Source organism: Delphinus delphis, chromosome 12 (genome assembly GCF_949987515.2).
Source record: "Delphinus delphis chromosome 12, mDelDel1.2, whole genome shotgun sequence".
Lineage (NCBI taxonomy): Eukaryota > Metazoa > Chordata > Mammalia > Artiodactyla > Delphinidae > Delphinus > Delphinus delphis.
Window position 1 is genome coordinate 83,575,983 of NC_082694.2, and position 17,503 is coordinate 83,593,485.

Consider the following 17,503-nt stretch of genomic DNA (forward strand, 5'->3'; position numbering starts at 1 on the left):
TTTTTCTTTTTCTGTTTATATTCCATGTTTAGGAATATCAAAGTGTCAGGACCTAGATTCTCTAGACGGGGAGGAAGTCACCATGCTGTGGGTAATTTCCAGCACTCTATGGGGCCTCAGTGGGCCAGTCTCTCACTTAGCTGACCCCTGTTTACCAAGAACCGATGAAATGAGCAATATGGTGCTATGACGTGACGGCCAGATGGGCACAGGAGGCAGGAGGGAAGCCTCAGTCTGCTCGAGGTCCAGCTGGAGGAAAAGCACCTGTGCGCTTGAGCACATGGCCATCCAGCCCCCAAAGATATATGCTGCCACTGAAAAAAACTCTCTCAAACAAAATGCGCGATACAGATCACTGCGGGGGCGGGGGGCAGAGGCAGCCCTCCAGAGGGAGGGATTAAGGTACATCAGAAGGACAGGCAGAATTCAGCGACGCAGCGGAAGTGGGGGGAGGTGAGCAGCTTCACTTTCACAATGGAGTGACACCAAAGGCTAAACTGTAAACTTGGAAAATTTCCATTTCGCTAACATTTATGCGTTCAAATTCTTTAGTCTTTAATAAAGCCCACAGCTACTGAAAGAAGAAAAGTAAAAATAAAAAATGCTACTAGCTATTAGTATATACACGGAGGAAATATCTATTTTTTGAAGTTCATGAAAAAAGCATGCAAAGTTCTATAATTTATTAAAATACTGAACTACTTACTCTCCTAGACTTCGGTCACAAAAGGTAAATGCATTTGGGAGAAAAACAACAATATTCAGTTATAGTACAAGAACTTAAGACAAAATAGAGCATGCCAAACTGCCAACAGGGAACTTTATGCTCTGGTAAGTAGTTTAATAGAGGTATTGATCTAAAATCTACTAGCTATACACGTAAACACACTCCTTTATTGACAAGGAAGTGGATTTATGTTAAATTTCACATTATAATACCCACACTGTAGCAAACATATGCAATTACCTCAAAATTTACTTTTTAATGGTTTTCTAACAAGACCCCCAAATACACATCATCACTGCGAATGTGCTGGCCCGCAGAGAAGTGATTGTGTGAAAGAGATGACGCGAGAAAACGAAAGTTTCTGCCCATCAGAAAGCAGCCCCAAGAAAATCAAGCCCCTCCCATTTTACGGAACATAATCTCCAGGCTGGAAGATTCAGATGGTCACCAGTCACCCGCTGATGCCACACAGGCAAAGTCCATGTATATCTGTGGGCAGGGAAACCACAGAGCTCCAGGGAGAGAACCAACGGCATGAATAGCGAGTGTCTATGTGACGGAGACCCTAAGAGCTACTCATCCAGCAACGGACGGAGCAGAAGAGGTTTAAATACTGCCATTAAGGCCAGGCCTACGGTAATGCTTCCCCATGAAATAAGCATATTTTTAAAAAGATGGCTTTATAAAACCAACTTAAAGAACAAACTACGTGTTTGCATGTTGCCCGATACAGCCCCACAGTGAACTGAGCACCCAGAGACCTGGATCTCACCTCCTCAGTCCCGAAGCCCCCGAGACTGAGGGATGAAAACATAAAATAGCAATCTTTCAAAATTAAATCCCCTCACCTCTTTCTGTTCAACCTGTAATGCTGACTTCAAAATATCTCGAAGCTGTATCAACTGCCTTCTCTCTTCATCCTGGGCCTGTTTGATCTTTAAAAAACAAAACAAAGCAGAGAAAAGTACAGCTGAGGTACAGTGAGATGGTGCAGTTCGCGGGGCATTTCTCCATAAACGCAACCTTCTCCCAACCAAGACCGAGGACGGATTGGGAACCCCATTCTCCACACTCCGCGTGCGCTCCAGGGCTGTCACTTTCTAGGTGGCACAGCACGCAGACACGAAAGCACGGAAGCAACATTTAAATCCAAGTGTTTGTTGCATAAAAACCCTTTCAACACTCACGTGGGAGGGAAACTACTTACTGTGTGAAGATCCGTTGAAAGTGTTTCAATGGAAGGTTTGAGGCTTTCAACTGCTTTCAGTCCATCCTGGAAAAAACTAGGAGGAAAAAAAACAAGAAACATAGATTGTGTTTCATAAAAGAGAAAGCAATTTTGTTAGATGGAGAAAAAACTTCTTTAAAGGAAATGGCTGAGATCACTGTGTAATTCCTGGGGGAAAAGACTAGGACCCAAACCTTGAAATATTAGGCAAACCAAGAATAAAGTGACACTCAAAACTAATATTAGGCAAACCAAGAATAAAGTAACACTCAAAGCTAAGAAAAAAGGCACTGCAGTAAGCCTCGTATTTGTGATTTTTCTTGACCCATATAAAATGAGCCCTAAATTTTCAGTTTATAACGGGAAACAGGACTCTACTGACAAATGGCAGCAAAGGCTTCGGTTCAGGAACGGAAAAGTCTGAGGCCAGGAAAGCATGGGGTGAACACGGAATAAGACGCTAAAATATTTTCCTTGACAGGCAACAACTAAGTGGAAAAGAGAAAGAATGCAAGAAAAAAGCAAGCGAGCTGAGCCTGAAGCACGTGAGTGGCCACGCCCCGTGGGCAGAGCAGGGAGATGTGGTTGGAGACCTTGAGATCGGATATCAAAAGGAACTTTATATTTTTAACGCTCAGAACCCAGTGCTTGTGAAGTCACCTTTAACCAGTGATTCAGGAAGTACAACAGAGGCTGGACGAGTTTTTCTGCAGCAACAGCAGGCTGACATGCAGCACACTGCCTCTGAACCCTTTTGAGAGGAAGAAGAGGCTTCCCAGGGAGCTCAGGAGAGAGTTCAAAACCTGGAAGGAGGCCTAAAATGCCCGTGGGCTTGGCCCCTAACTATGTCTCCAGGCTTCCACCCACACCGTTTGCCCCTTTATTCACGTCTCTCTAGTCCTCTACGGAGCCAAGTCCTCCCTGCCTCAGGCCCTTTGCACTTGCTGTTTCCTTCCTCTGAAGAGTTCTCCCTGCAGCCTACCTTCTGTTTCTCCTGGTTCATTCCCACTCACTCTTCAAGTTTTAAGTTAGATACGGCCTCACCCTTGAGGTATGCCACAACCCCCATCCCTTCAAAGAGGTCTCCTTGCCAGATTCTCTCAGAGCATTCTGTCTCTGGCTTCAAAACACTCACCACAACTGCCATTACGTGTTCGCTGGTGTAATTGTTTAAAATAAAATTCCCCCATTAGATCTGAAGTTCCGGGAGGTTGAGGACACAGTATCCACAAAACCTGACACATTTCAGGCACACAATATTTGTTGAATGAAGAAATTAATGAGGAAAGGAAGGAGAATTTCTAACTTCTGCCAGTTTACTGGGTACCAAGGAGACTATCTTCAAAAAGTGATCTGGGGTTCATGTGTTTATTTCTTTTAAACTCAGCAATGGTCCTGTGGGAATTTCCCATATCAAGTATGCAATTAGCAGGAGGGGTTGTAAAAACAATGCTGCATGACACTTAATACAATAATTCCAAGGAGGAAGGAAGAGGAAAGCGTACACACAGGATGTGGGTTTCGAACCACTACTAGCTAGTTATTAGGAATCAGAGGCTGGGCTATTAGAATTTCTTACCTTAAAAATCTTCAGATATATGCATAATTTTAACTTTACATTCTCATTCCTGTATTTTGCCTAATTCATTTTTTTCTAAATGTAAAATACGCTTCTGGTGTAGCAACTGTGTCCGTGTTACAATGACTTTTCCACATGGTCTGTTTCCACTGATAGGGCAGAAATGCCATGCCATATACGTCTCTGTGTTTCCACTCTGAGCACAATGGCCGACACAGAGCAGCAATTTTAAATTGAAAAGGAAACTGGGAAGAATAAACACAAGAATGAGAAACTGAGCTTTTTCCTCTTGTCATGAACTCAGTCGGTTCTTATGTTCTGTTTCAGCTCTATTTTTTTTTGTATAACTATTTTATTAATCAATTCAAATTCTTATAAAATAGGCGGGGTTGGGAGGGAGGGGGAGAGGGAGAGAGAGAAGCTGAACACACACTAGTTCAGGGAGTAGGAAAATTATCACAGGAGATCAGCACAGAAACGGTCCTGCTCTCGGGGAAAGGGAGCGGGTGCACGGCTCCAGAATCTCTGTGCCTGGCAACTGTCCCCACAGTGAGAGCACCTCGCAGTGGAGTCAGGGGCTCGGAGAGGTGTTTCTCATCACAGACGCTGTTTCCATCATGACACTGCACAGTGTCACACTTGGAATAACGATACAGTTTTATTCATCTTGTAAAAGCAAAGCCAATCTCGACCGTCTACCTAGAAAACCTCCTCCCTCTGATTTTCAAAACTCCTATCTTTCTGTACCGTCCGTACTGAGGCATGTTTGGATACTTTCTCTGGCCTTAGGGAAAGCTTCAAAAAAAGGGGCCCCTTTGCTGACTGCTGTCACTGCAACATTCCTAAGTACAAACCCCCAGACATTTTTTTTAGCTTGAGCCTGTTAACACTTTCCCAAGCTTCAGTCAAAACAACATTTACCATTGGTATTACCAAATGTCGACTTTCGTTTTTTATCTAACGTTTTCTAGCCTACCTGATCAAATTCGCCAGCCTTTAAAATACACCCACTGAGATCCAACCTTCAGGCGCCCACAAGTGGGGCGGACTCTCCCTTCTCCAGCCTTCACAACTGCAGCCTCACGGCCGGCAGCCTCTGCCCTCCCCCGCCCCCCACTGGAGTGTGCTTGTCCAGGGCACCGGACTGGGTCTCGTTGCATCTGCAACCCAAGTTCATCAAGCCGCAACTGGTCACAGTGGTTCTCAGCAGGTATCTGCACAGAGAACAAGTCACTTCAACGCTCATCACTACCGTTTAGAACATGACCATTTTTGTTTACTTCTGTTTTAAAGACTGCCCTATTTCTAGGTTCACACTAGAGAAAAGGATCCTCAATCTTTAGCAGCAAAGGCTAGTAAGACACGTTTTCCAGGCTCTTCTAGGAACTAGAGATGCTAAGTCTTTCCTTAAATGAAATAAAAGACAAAGAACATACTCTTCGAGAATGCTTCCAGAGAAAAGCAAAAAGGAGTAAAAAGCAAAGTAATGTCTAAGCAGTTCTAAGGGTGAGTGCCTGAACATGGCTCCACAGAATCTAGTTTCCACCAAGAGGCCTCTTGGTACCTGCAGAGACCAGCAGCTTCAGCTGAGCAGGCTGCCTCTGCCCGCTGGGCACAGCTGTACTCCCCGGTGAGTAGAGGAGACCGGGAATGTTCAATGGGGACACGAAGGAACTGCCCGGAGGATAGAGACACGTGTGGCCACGGGCTCCTCTGTCCAATGGCTGAGTCACTCAGGCTCCACATTTTACGCCCCAAAATATGCATTTGAAAAGTCAAAGCCTTCCAAATGTTTTAAAGAGCGTGCAGTATGTATGTACACACACACACACACACACACACACACACACACACACACACACACACTCATCCAGAAAGGAAGTAATGGAAGAGTCATCATTTTTAAAGATTACTGAGCTCATGCCCATAAAAGGCCAATTGGTTCAATCTTCCACAAGTGGTCTGTTGCTACCCAACTGATTAGTTTGGGCAAAATAAAGAAAAAAAAGGAAATCCCAGAATAACTTCTTTTTAAAAATAAAGTATCAGCAAGGAAACAACCCACTTCCTAACCAGCCTCACATAAGGTTACTAGGGTAAGACTGAAGAAGTAATTTATATGTTAATCACACAGGATTTTGAGCCTCTGTAAAACAATTCATCTTAAAAACTCTACAAATTAGGGGTCTTTCTATTTTCTAAGCTCCACGCTTGGAGCTCTTTTGTTAACCCAGGTTGAATCACACAGCACACCTTCCTTTGCTGTTGGACCTCCACTGCTTTAGAAATGCAGTGTCGCCAGAGACGTAGTAAGAATTCCAAAGCACAGCTCCATCCGATTCAGTGCAATTCACCACCACAAATCATTCCAGGTAAACGCGCTAAAGGTTAAAAAATAAATGTCATGGAGGACATCCTTAAAGAGCACACAGGTCACTGGGAGACAACATGAAAGGTGCCGTCAGGGGAATGTGCAGAGAGCACAGTGGTAACAAGGAAGGGAAGTGTTCAGGTAAGCGGGAGAGCTGATGACTTCTAGGCAGCCAGGTACACCTGAGCTGGGCCTCGTGGAGGAACAGAGGCTGGGGAAGGCACAAGGGGGCATCAGCGTGGGGCACAGCCCATTAAGGGGAAAGGCAAGTGGATGCGTGTGGCAGTAACACCCTCAAAGATGTCCCCGTCACTCTGCACCCCTCCCTGTACTGTCGCAGTCTGCGCCCAGGCGCTGCGGCTCCGAGCGCCCTCGGACGCAACCTGCAGGCCCTAAGTGGTCGCATATCCGCTCGTCCCCATCTGGGTCCTTCTCAACACACACAGTTACCTGCTGGAACAGAAACGGAACGGAAGGAGCTACCTTGGCGTCCCCAGCCAGCACACCCTCTTCTCTTCACACAGCTGCCTCTGCACAGCCACAGCCAGGCCCCGAATCTCTGTCACATACCTGCCCGTGCGCTTGTGGTCTCCCCACCCCACCTGAAGGTCCATGCAGGTAGGAGGCTGGTTTCCTTCGTGCTGCACCACCTGGCACACAGTAGGAGCTCAAGCACTACTTGCTGAATGAATCCTCTGCTTGAAACTTTGAGAGCTTCCCATTACGTCTGGGATAAGAATCGGACGCCGTTAACTGGACCTCCAAGCCGTCCCCACCCCAGGCTTTCCTAGGCAGCGTCATTTCCTTCACTATGCTTAGGTCACACTGGCCTTCCTACTGCCTCAAGACCTTGACTTTGCCTGGAATGTTCTTCCCCCGTTCCTTACCTGCTGGCTCCCAATCACCCTTCAGACCTCAGAATACATGAATACATGTCCCTCAAAGAGGCCTGCAACGAATTCAAGAAGAATTTGAACACCCACTGTGGGCCAGGTACTGTGTTCTGGCTTCTGGAACACACAGCAAGGAACGAAAAAAGACACAGAAAAAAGACACAACATCTCTGCCCTCAACCTTAATCTGAATTATATTCTTCTATTCTACTCTATTCCTTCTTAGACTCCCGTACTTCAGAACACTTTGTTAAATGTGCAGTTAGAAGTGTGTTTGCCTAAGTCCAACTCCCTGACCTGATCCAGCAGGAGCTGTGCCTGAGGTGTACATTACTCTGCCTCCAGCGTCTCAGACAGTGCCCGAGGCGTGGCACACACTCAACAAAGGCAGTGAATGAGCCCACAGCCTGTTTACAGGTGGGGGGTGGGGGGTGGGGTGGGGGTGGGGGTGGGGGTTGTGGGGGGTCAGGGAGGAGAAGCAGGATGAGGACAGGGGAAGACAACAACGAGGCCAGGAGGCGAGGCCCGGGTTGTGAAGGGCTGACGGACACGGTGAAGTTGAGCACACGAGCGGCTCCCAGACCTGCAAGGTCCTCCTCCGCTTCCACACACAGCCTCCTCTGCTCAGTACTGTCATTTGTTTTATATGATAAGTAATACATGAAAGTATTCTGTTAATTTAAGACACTGCATTAACACCATCTCATTTCTCTTTTAACAAATAAAGAACATCCGAGAATCAAACTAGTTTGCCACTTTACGAAAAAAGCAAAAATAAGTATATTTGATAATGTAGATTTTTACATTACTTTTAGTTTTTGAGATATAGAACTCAAACCATAAAATCCACCCTTTTAAAGTGTACAGTTCAGTGGTTTTTAGTATATTTATTCACAAAGTTGCGTAATCATCAGCCCTATCTAATTCCAGGATATTTTCGTGACCCCAAAAAGAGACCCTGTGCCCGCTGGCAGTAACTCCCCCCTGCCCCCTTGCCTCAAGCCCTGGCAGTCACCAATCTGCTTTCCGCCTCTGTGGACCTGCCTATTCCCGACTTTTCAAATAAATGGAACCATCCAGTATGTGGTCTTTTATTTCTGGCTTCTTTCACTTTACACGTTTTCAAGGTTCATCTGTGTTGTAGCCTGAATCACTGTTTCATTCCTTTTACTACAGAGTTTTAAATAAGTGTTTACTTTCCTCGACACAACACTACAGATCTCCCAGAAGTTGCCATAAAGAAAGAAACATCTGAAATACCATTATAACAAAGAAAAAGAACTTACTTGCATTGGGCATGAAAATATTTGATCAGATTCTGAAGTAAATCCACTCCCTTTTTAATCTTAATTTCATTGACCTTCAGCAGATACTGTTAAAAAACAAAACAAAACAGGAAATGTCATAGATAGAAGCAGAATACGAGCTGAACGTGAGTCTCTGAGGACAGATCACCTCTTCTACTTCTCTGACATCTTGTACAATGTGAAGGGCTCATGGTAGATGCTTAATGTTTTTTGAATGCCATAACTAAATGTTTCTTTCAGTCTGGTGCCACATGAATTATCTCACATACAGGTAAGTAAATGCTTAACTTTAAGTGCCAAGAACTTCCAGTAATAAAACATTCTGTCTTAACCAGCTAGGAGAAATTTTTGCCCTAGTTGTGTGGAAGAATGACAGTGCGAATGAAGGGGATTCTACCCATCTCAAACACTGCTGTCCACATACTCTATCCCAGGTCCCTTTCTTTAGGCAGGTCATCGTTTAAACACTTACTGCTAGTCTTCTGTAGTTGAGACTTTGTCTCCATGTCTCTAATACTAAAACACTTCCCTGATACTTTTAAAAAAACATCGTGATTGTTTAAAAAAAAAAAGAATTTTAAATTCAAATAAATTAAAGCCATTTTTAACTTGGAGACTTCATTAACAACCACTAAGACATCAGAAAGCCCCAGGGATCTACAAAACAAGCATCCGGAAATACACTTGTTCTTTGCTAAAAGTTTATAGAACAAAGACTCCATAAATTCCCTGTCCCTTCCACTGCTGAAATAGGGTGTCAACAACTCTGAGAATGCGTTGCCTCTAAGACCGAATGACCCCGAAAGAGCTGCTGACCCCTGCTGACCACAGGCATCTCAGCTGTAACCTGGGAAACTTGCGTTCAAGTGGCCTCCCAGGTCAGCCGGCAGCCCAGCTGGAAGAGGGAAGCTGAAACGGTAACTACGTCAACTGCCACTACCTTTTTCCTTGACGTCCTCATCTCCCTCCTTTCTGATAACTTATTCTCTGTTAATTAAATAAGATGTCTGGCAATGTATCAAAATGGTTACATGGTTAATAAGATACTTGGCCATGCGTCAAACAATAAAATGCACGTACCCTTTGACCCAGAAATTCTACTTACGGGAACTTATTCTGAGAAGATAATCATAAAAGTTTACAAAGATGAATAGAAAAGAAGGTTCGTTGCAGACTTGTTTGTAAAAGTGAAAAGTGGCAACAACCTAAATGTAATGAATGGGGAATTAAAGTGTGGTACATCCACAGAGAGAAGGGCTATGTAGCCATTAAGCCAATAAAGTAGAGACTTCCTGACATGGAAAGATGTCCGTAGCACACTAGTGAGTGAAAATAATCAGGTTACAAAGCAGCAGTGGAGAATGATCCTGTTTATACAAATTGTCTGTATGTACGTATAACAGGGATATCTGAAAGATGTTTAGCTAAATGTCAAAGCGGTAATCTTTTGGTAAGTAAAATCTGTGGTGATTTTTGATTTCTTTTATATATATACACATATATACATACACACACATATATACTGGCCAATTTTTTAAAGCACTTATTTTTATAATCATAAAAAAGCGAGAGCGGATCTCTCATACGTTCTCAATTCACGGAAGCTCTGTATTATCTATCTGGCATACTGACTGTCTTTATAAGATTCATTTTGAAGAAAAAGTTCCACAGCTTTAAAACAAACACCTGGAAGTCACTTTTCTACACTAGATCCCACGCAACTAAAACTTTAAACACCTAAACAACATCAAACGTTTACAAAACTTGAGAACTTCAGTTTGAGGAAATGGTTGAACAATTTTTAAATGATTTTAACTGCAGCAATCTGTTCACTCTGAGGGGTTGGGTTCTCAGGGACTGCTTTTCGGACGCTCTTTCCTTCCAGCCCAGGTGTGTCTGGTCCGTGTGTACAGGCTTCATCAGATGTGTGCTCCTCTGTAAACTCCAACCTCAGTGCCCGGTCAGCCCACCTCCGCTTCTGTGCCTGCAAGGAGTGCCAGACCCCACCAACTGCAGGGACCCCGTGATGCTCGGCACAGACTGGGGCCCGACGGCCACTTGGGGACCCGCCCAACAGATGACTCACGTGTGTGACTTAGAGACGTCGGGTAGATAGCGTTTTTCCAATAAAATAACCTATGTGACCAGTCCACACAACCCATTCACCCAGACGAGGAAAAGAGCCCAGTGCTGAGTGCGTGTCCCAGAAAGCAATGACAGAGCTGAGGATGGAACCCGCACCCTCACCTCGAGGGTATGACACTAACACTGGCTGAGTCTCTCAGTCACTAAACATACTTTAACAAGCAGCCCTGCAGAGTTTACGTCAATAGCTTTCCTCCTCACTAGGCAAAAAGAGAGCTCATCCTGAACTCACACACACACCCTTCCCAAATCCACTCCCTGTGAAACACCACTACTTAATTTTACCCCGAGTCAATAAGAGCAATACCGTGTCTGTGTAACACCCAGCGGTTTCTTCGTCCCTGTCTCTATTGCCCGGGATGATCTCTCCAACACTGTGTGAAACGGGTCGGGCAGGTATTATATGTGATGTCTGTTTATAAAACAGCACGTGTATAAAAGCATCCACTCTCCTATCTACAATAACACTCTGAGCTTAGTTAACTTTCTAAAAAGTCACGTAATGGGGCTTCCCTGGTGGCGCAGTGGTTGAGAGTCCGCCTGCCGATGCAGGGGACGCGGGTTCGTGCCCCGGCCCGGGAAGATCCCACATGCCGTGGAGCGGCTGAGCCCCGTGAGCCACGGCCTCTGAGCCTGTGCGTCAGGAGCCTGTGCTCCGCAACGGGAGAGGCCACAACAGTGAGAGGCCCGCGTACCGCAAAAAAAAAAAAAAAAAAAAAAAGGCACATAATGAAAAACAAAGCAGCAAAGGAGGGACAGAGGAACAAAAAAGACATAAGAAACAAAAAAGTAAAAGAGCAGATACAAACCCAACCACATCAACAGTAACATCATGTGAATGACTAAGCAACCCCATCAGAAGGCAGAGACTGTCAGACTGGATAAAAAAACATGATCCAAATATAGATTGTCTACAGGAAACACACTGTAGATCCAAAGATACACATAAGTTGAAAGTAAAAGGCTGGAGAGAGAAATCCCATGCAAATAGAAACCAAAAGAGAGCCGGAGCGGCTGTGCTAATACCAGACAGATATCCCCGATCCCTGGGACTGATTCCCCTCTGCTGACCACTTAAGAGTTTGCTCTGGGAATAGAAACGCATTTTAATATACTCCTAAGGCACGCATCTAAAAAGACTAGGCTCCTACTGTAATTAACAAATTAACAAACGTTCTAAAATCAAAAAGTGCCTTTTGATGAGCTCTGCTGTGGACTGCTTACAGGGAATCGAGAGCTGGCTGAACCTAGTTTCAACACCTGTCACAAGTATCACCCCTGCATTGTGGACACTCAAAACATAAGTCTGCCTGGCTACAGGAGGGAACACAAGTGCCACCACGCTCACGCTTCACTGCCACCGCCTGGAGGAGCGAACCCTCAGGCCGAGGGGTAAACTGCTTCCGCAAACAGACCCCCAAGCAAGGTATAAAAAAGGCTGGAAGCAAAGGCCTGCACGATTGGTCTTCGATATTTTCCACCCCTGAGCCTCCAGCAGAGAAATGTTCTGAATGTCACTCCTGACATTCTCCCCTCCCCGAGGGGAGGACTTGGGCCGCCGGTGGAGCAGGACAGAGGACCTCCCCAGGGTGCCTGGGCCTCTGGCCTTGGGGAACGTCCCCACCCGAGCAAGCGGAGCCTGGGGGCACGCACTTGCAGAGGCTCTCACACTCATAGAGGGGACCACGGCTGGGGCCTCACCGCCCCGCCCCCAGCACCTCCTTAAGAACACCACAGCGGGGGCGAGTGTGCGCGTGTGGAGACAGAAAGAACCCGCTTTCAAGTGAGTCGCTCCTTCAGAAAGGCTGGAGCTGGGCTAGTCTAGCCCGACCCTCCAGGAGCCCCAGGCCCCCTGAACGACAGAAACTGGGCGGCAGGGTCCAGCAGTGCACCTGGCATTGCCTGAAGCGCCTGGCGGACGTACCTCGCACATCTGCAGCTGGAAGAACCGCCGCTCCTTCTCCATCTCCTCTGCGATCTCAGCCCCGCTGATCTCCGTGCGGATCATCCCGTGCAGCTTGGCATGCTCCTTCTTCTCCTTTTCTATCTTGGTTCTACGTGTGGAAAAGGTGAGACTCAATCAAGACACCTCCAGACTGGAGAGCGCCCCGCTGTGATCCCGACACCCACCCTGGACACAAATGCTCGCCGAGCCTTTCCAGAACAGGACGGCCTCGAACTCACTGGAAAGGAAAAAGCGTTTCGTCATAAACATGTCAACCTTGGCCCTTTCTGTTGAGTATCGACCCAAGAAATGCTTCCAGAGCAACTCGACTAGGACAGTGCCCATCATCACAGAAGAAAACAAGTGACCTTTCCCGTTTTTAAGCTTCGTTCCCCTTTCCACGTCTCTCTCACGCTCGCCTGTGCTCGAGTCCAGTGTGTGGGTCAGGGTACCAGCTGACCCCCGGAGTGCATCCCGAGACAGGTGACCAGGGTGAGGCAGCCATGCGTCACATCGGTTAGTAAGGGCTTGGACTAGTAACTGGATTTTTATCCTGGACAAAAGGCGGCTAAACAAAAGCCACGGAAAGCACTCAAAAATATAAAGGGTGCCATGAAGAGGAGGGCGCAGACTTTTCCTGCAGAGCCCCAAGGCAGACACTACACAACGCAGGCAGCGTGTCTTAGGAAGCTGTTCAACATGAAATGGGTTCCTCTGGGTCCAGAGGCCCCATCATTTGGGGAGGGGATATTTAGGAAGAGGTGAGAAATGTAGTTTCTAATCCTTGTTCTTTATCTTGAAGCACAGCACTGGGCACACAGCAGACCCGCAGTGACTTGACTGGGTGAGTTAAGAATGTAAAGAAAAGGTGACCGTTTGGTGAGGGTGTTGTTAAAGGGGCTCGTGCACCAGGGAGGCAGCGTGACTGGAGGGCCCCGGGGACAATCACACAACTCCAAGCCTCCCCTGACGCCACCGCAAAGGGATCAAGACGTGGCCCAGATGTCGGTCACTCTTGTAATGGTCAGGTATGGAACGACAGGCCAGGAACTGTAAAGACGTCTTAAAGCTGTTTGTTGCATATCACAGGGCCTCTCAGGAAAAATCAATCTTACGTGTCAAGGGGTAGAGCTAATTTTTTAATTTATCCCAGAATTACTCTGAGTTTTAACGGGTGCTGCTCCTTTGTTCTCCAATTCTGGGGTTTTGTGAGTACCTCTGTCCTCACCTTATCTACGTGTGTCTTGATTTTACAGAATTTGATCTCATTCCTCTTTCAAACCTTTTCCTTTCAGAAGGAGAAGACTCTCTCAGGCAACCCTCTTCAGAGACCCTCTCCTGTCCCTGGTTCAGAAGTGCACAGAAGCATTTCCTCTAAGGCCCTCGAGGGCAGCAGTGACGGCAGCTCAATGAAGTCGGCAAATCCATGTCCTGCCCTTGGCTCAACTAGCTTCTCGTGGGTGACCAGCAGCAAGTACCAAGCCCAGGTTTCCCACCTGTAAAGAGGAACGTGGACCCTTTCCTTATTCACTGCACTGAACTCACACACAGATGCAGGATGCTAATGAGCCTGGGATAGTGAGTCTGGAGCCTCTCTGGGTTGAGCCGACCTTCAAACATTCTGGTTTAATACTGTATCTGTGCTGACATACGAATGTGTGCCATTAGTGAGACTCTGGAATCTGGAGTATGGGAACTTAAGATTTCCAGGATGGGATGAGTACCAAAGGTTTGGGATTCCTTGGTGATCCTTCAGCTCTGAATAGAGACCCAAGGCTGGTAAAAACAAACAAACCCAATTAAATACGTGTAGTTACATCTGAAAAGGCTTTCTTCTTATCGTGTCCCACTTTACCAGATGGCTTCATATAAAAGTTTCTAATTCCACTGAGAAAACTCTATTACTCAATGCACAGCAATTACAAAGCAAGCATGAGGCATTTAAAAATATTTTCTATTTCTCAAGTATTTAAAATAATTGAAATCATCATTCCCACAATCGCCAGCCCAATTCTAGCTAGCTCAATCCTCTCCACTCCAGGAAATGAGAAACTGTGATCAGAAATGTTACAACAAGTGCCTGAAGTCAACCAGTAGAAGCCAATTAACGTTCCTGAAAATAACATTCTGTAGCCATTAGGACACAAGAGGAGGGATGAGGAAAAAACAGTTTAAAGAGGCTGACATCATGAATGTGGACATCCGGTATGAAAGCATCTGGTATCACAACAAACCACAGCAACACAGTTTTGGGTGAATTCTTTCCTGGATTAAGGTTTATTTAGACAATACCTTTAAGCAATAAAGGCTCGATTTAAAATTAAAATCTCAAATTACCTATGCTTACTTTTCTAAATGAAAATACTCACATTTTTGTTTCATAGTCCTTCCAAGCTTTATCAAAAGGCTTTTTCAGATCCTGTAAACAGAGAGGCATAAATTAAACAGGACTAATCATTAATTTCTGGGCAAAATAAACTTATCCCTAGACTAGCCCTGAAAAGAGTATTAATTTCTGCAATAAATGACGTATGTGATCCCAGGATAAATGGAGAGCTTAGAGCACAGGCTTTTAATCAGACTAGCGGTAGCATTTAGTTTTCTTTCTCTTTAAGAAATTTTTATTATAGAATATACCAAATGCACACAGACAAAGGTGGAGAGAATTATATAACGTACCTGTCAGCTAGCTATAGCAAGTATCAACTCACAGCCCATTCTGTTTCACTTATACCCCGCCCTCTGCCCTGAGATTATTCTGAAATTAAACCTGGAAAGACATAACATTTAATCTTCAAGTATTTTAGTATATCTCTCTAAAAGAAAGGGACTCTGATTTTTTTCTATTAATATGGGAATCTCCTCAACACATGTACCCCTGATCTGGACCCCAAAACAAGAATATAAAAGCCATTCACCTTCTCCTGAGGTCTCCCGATTCCACAATTCTGCCCGGAACTCAGGACCTCATATTCTCTGATAAAGCCTGACTCAAAAATATACTGAGCCACTAGAAATTCTATCAAATTTGGTTCCCACCTATTTATGCTCCCTTTAACAGGGGTCTTTTAGAAGAGAAAACCCCTTCGTTGTGGGGATTTTTTTCTTTTTTTGACTCTTCTTTGGCCTCTGACAAGGCCTAAGCTCCACAGCCTGGCACCTAAAGCCTCCAGGAAGGCGTCTGCCCACCCTGTAAGCCTCACGTCCCACTGTGCAGCGCCGCCGACCCAGGGCCCCTTGCAGGGCCGCGTCATGCTGCTGCAGACGGGCATCCCCTTGCAGGGCCGCGTCATGCTGCTGCAGACGGGCATGGTTTCCCCTCTGCTTTGTGTGCCCTTCCCTCCCGCTTTCCTGGTTCTCGCCGGACGTGTTCTCCGGGCCCCCAGGGGATGCTGAGCAGTGTTCCTCCGTGTCCTAACGGCTCCCCGGGCCCAGACTCCTTGCCCCAACAGCTCTCCTGGCACTTCTGCCCCTGCAGAGGCCCCCGTAATCAGCTGGGCTTCCGGATGTGCCAGAGGCCGCCGGGCATCACGTGTGGATCCCGTCAGAGCACTCGGTCGCCTAAGAACTGGGGCACGATTGCCTCTCTTTCCCATCACACACCTGTCTGTGCCAATGACGTGTGAGAGCAACTTTCTGCTCGGTGCCTGGTGCCCACAGAGCACTAGACCCTGACTGTCCCCACGCACGTGCCCGGGAAAACAGTTCACGCCTCAAGTGTTTGTACGAGGCAAGGCGAGGCCTCAACAACGAGCATCCTTTGCAGGACAGAAAAATAAAGGTGGCTCAGGCCTTGCTGGTGCCCATTCTCCCTCCAGGAAACCACCCTGCAAGGATCCTCTCCCAGGGCTCAATCAGTGACACGCTAGCTGGAAAAACCAGACTTCACACGGGGTTCCCTGCTCAACTGGCAGAACCCAAAAGTCGTTGGCAGTTTCCGGAAGAGCTGTTTCTTTCCCTTCCACATCAGGAGCACCAGCAGGACAGCCAGAAAGGCCACGGGTCACCACTGTTAGGGCCGGAAGGTGGTGCCACGATGGGCAGTCAAGGGAGCCCAAGGCAGCACAGCGCCACCCCGCCGTCCCAGGGAGAAGGCTCGAGGCCGCGGCTGCCCCGACTGGCCAGCGTGACGCGATTCCACGTCCTATGAAAGCCGCCCCCCGTGACAGGACTCTTCGTGTCATACCCCTTTCACTCCTTTTAGGTCCCCCTTCAGCAAACTGTCCAGAGGGAAGGAGATTATGTTGTTCATATTCTGAATCTAAAAAACAAAAACAGAAAAAAAAAATCCTTATTCCATTTCCTTTTTAATCTAAAGTAAGGACAGCAAGGAGGTTAGAGAACACACGGTGATAATTAAACTTCCCTAAAACCTGACCAGCACAAGCATGACAGCCTTATTCATTCTTACATTCTCTGTAAGTAATGATTTTACCTTACAAATGAATATATAACTAAGGAAAAGTCTACATCTGTCTATATTTCACAACAATAATAACCTTCTATTACTGGGCTATAAAGTCTGTGGAAAGATAATCATTACAACAAAGAAAAAAAAAATCAATGACAGAAGCACTTTAAAGAGACAGGAACAGAAGCCCAAACACTTCCTATTCTCACTCAGGCTCCATCTGATGCCCTGGGGCTGGGCTTTGGTCAGTTCTGGGGGCCCAGAGCCCCCAATCTCCCTAGCCCAGCCCCCAACAGGGGAGACTAAAAGGATAAACAGAACGAAGGGGGCTTCTGTCTCCTGAGAACGTGTATGAGTGGATGTTGAGAGAGAACTAGAAAAGAACGGAGAGAGAGAGAGGAAAGCAGATGAGAAAGGGAAAAGGAGGGACAAGTGGTCTTAAGGTCCCCTATTCTCCCTGAAGCAAGAAGGCAAAAGATGGTGGCTTAGCAAGTTGTCACCACAGATTAAATGCGGAGAACCAGACGCTCCTGACACACTTGGGCATGCTCACGCCAAGCAGGCCCGTCCCCGCCGGCCGTTGAGCTTTGAGCCACAGCTTAAAGACACAAAACTTCAGTGAGCAAGAACCTCGACGCACAGACTCCCCAGCTTCTGAACCCGACAGGAGTCCCTCCCCGGTGAGAAAAGAAGCTGAGGCTCTACTTTCTCACCTCCCCAGGCTCTCTCTCCCTAAGTCAGCACAAGTGACACGCAGCCTTCTGGGGCTGTGCGCATGTGTCACTTTGGTGACACGTGACGAAATTACGGGACCACAAAAGGACAGAGACAGGAGTATGGACTTTGGAACCTTGTGCATTCCTTCTTACAATCGAGCAAAGGAGAATTTTATTTTTA

General features: G+C 46.5%; 1 protein-coding gene across 6 annotated transcripts in view; it reads right to left on the minus strand.

Annotated features, from left to right (window-relative positions):
- The window catches only part of ASAP2 (ArfGAP with SH3 domain, ankyrin repeat and PH domain 2), a 156,903-nt gene that overhangs the window by 52,309 nt on the left and 87,091 nt on the right, over positions 1 to 17,503 (minus strand). For all 6 annotated transcript variants that reach the window (XM_060027128.1, XM_060027125.1, XM_060027124.1 and 3 more), the window contains 6 exons: positions 16,382 to 16,456; positions 14,565 to 14,614; positions 12,175 to 12,304; positions 8,085 to 8,170; positions 1,935 to 2,010; positions 1,576 to 1,662 (listed from right to left, as the gene is read on the minus strand). In XM_060027128.1, the coding sequence (XP_059883111.1) occupies positions 1,576 to 1,662; positions 1,935 to 2,010; positions 8,085 to 8,170; positions 12,175 to 12,304; positions 14,565 to 14,614; positions 16,382 to 16,456 (504 nt within the window). The remainder of the gene's footprint in view (positions 1 to 1,575; positions 1,663 to 1,934; positions 2,011 to 8,084; positions 8,171 to 12,174; positions 12,305 to 14,564; positions 14,615 to 16,381; positions 16,457 to 17,503) is intronic.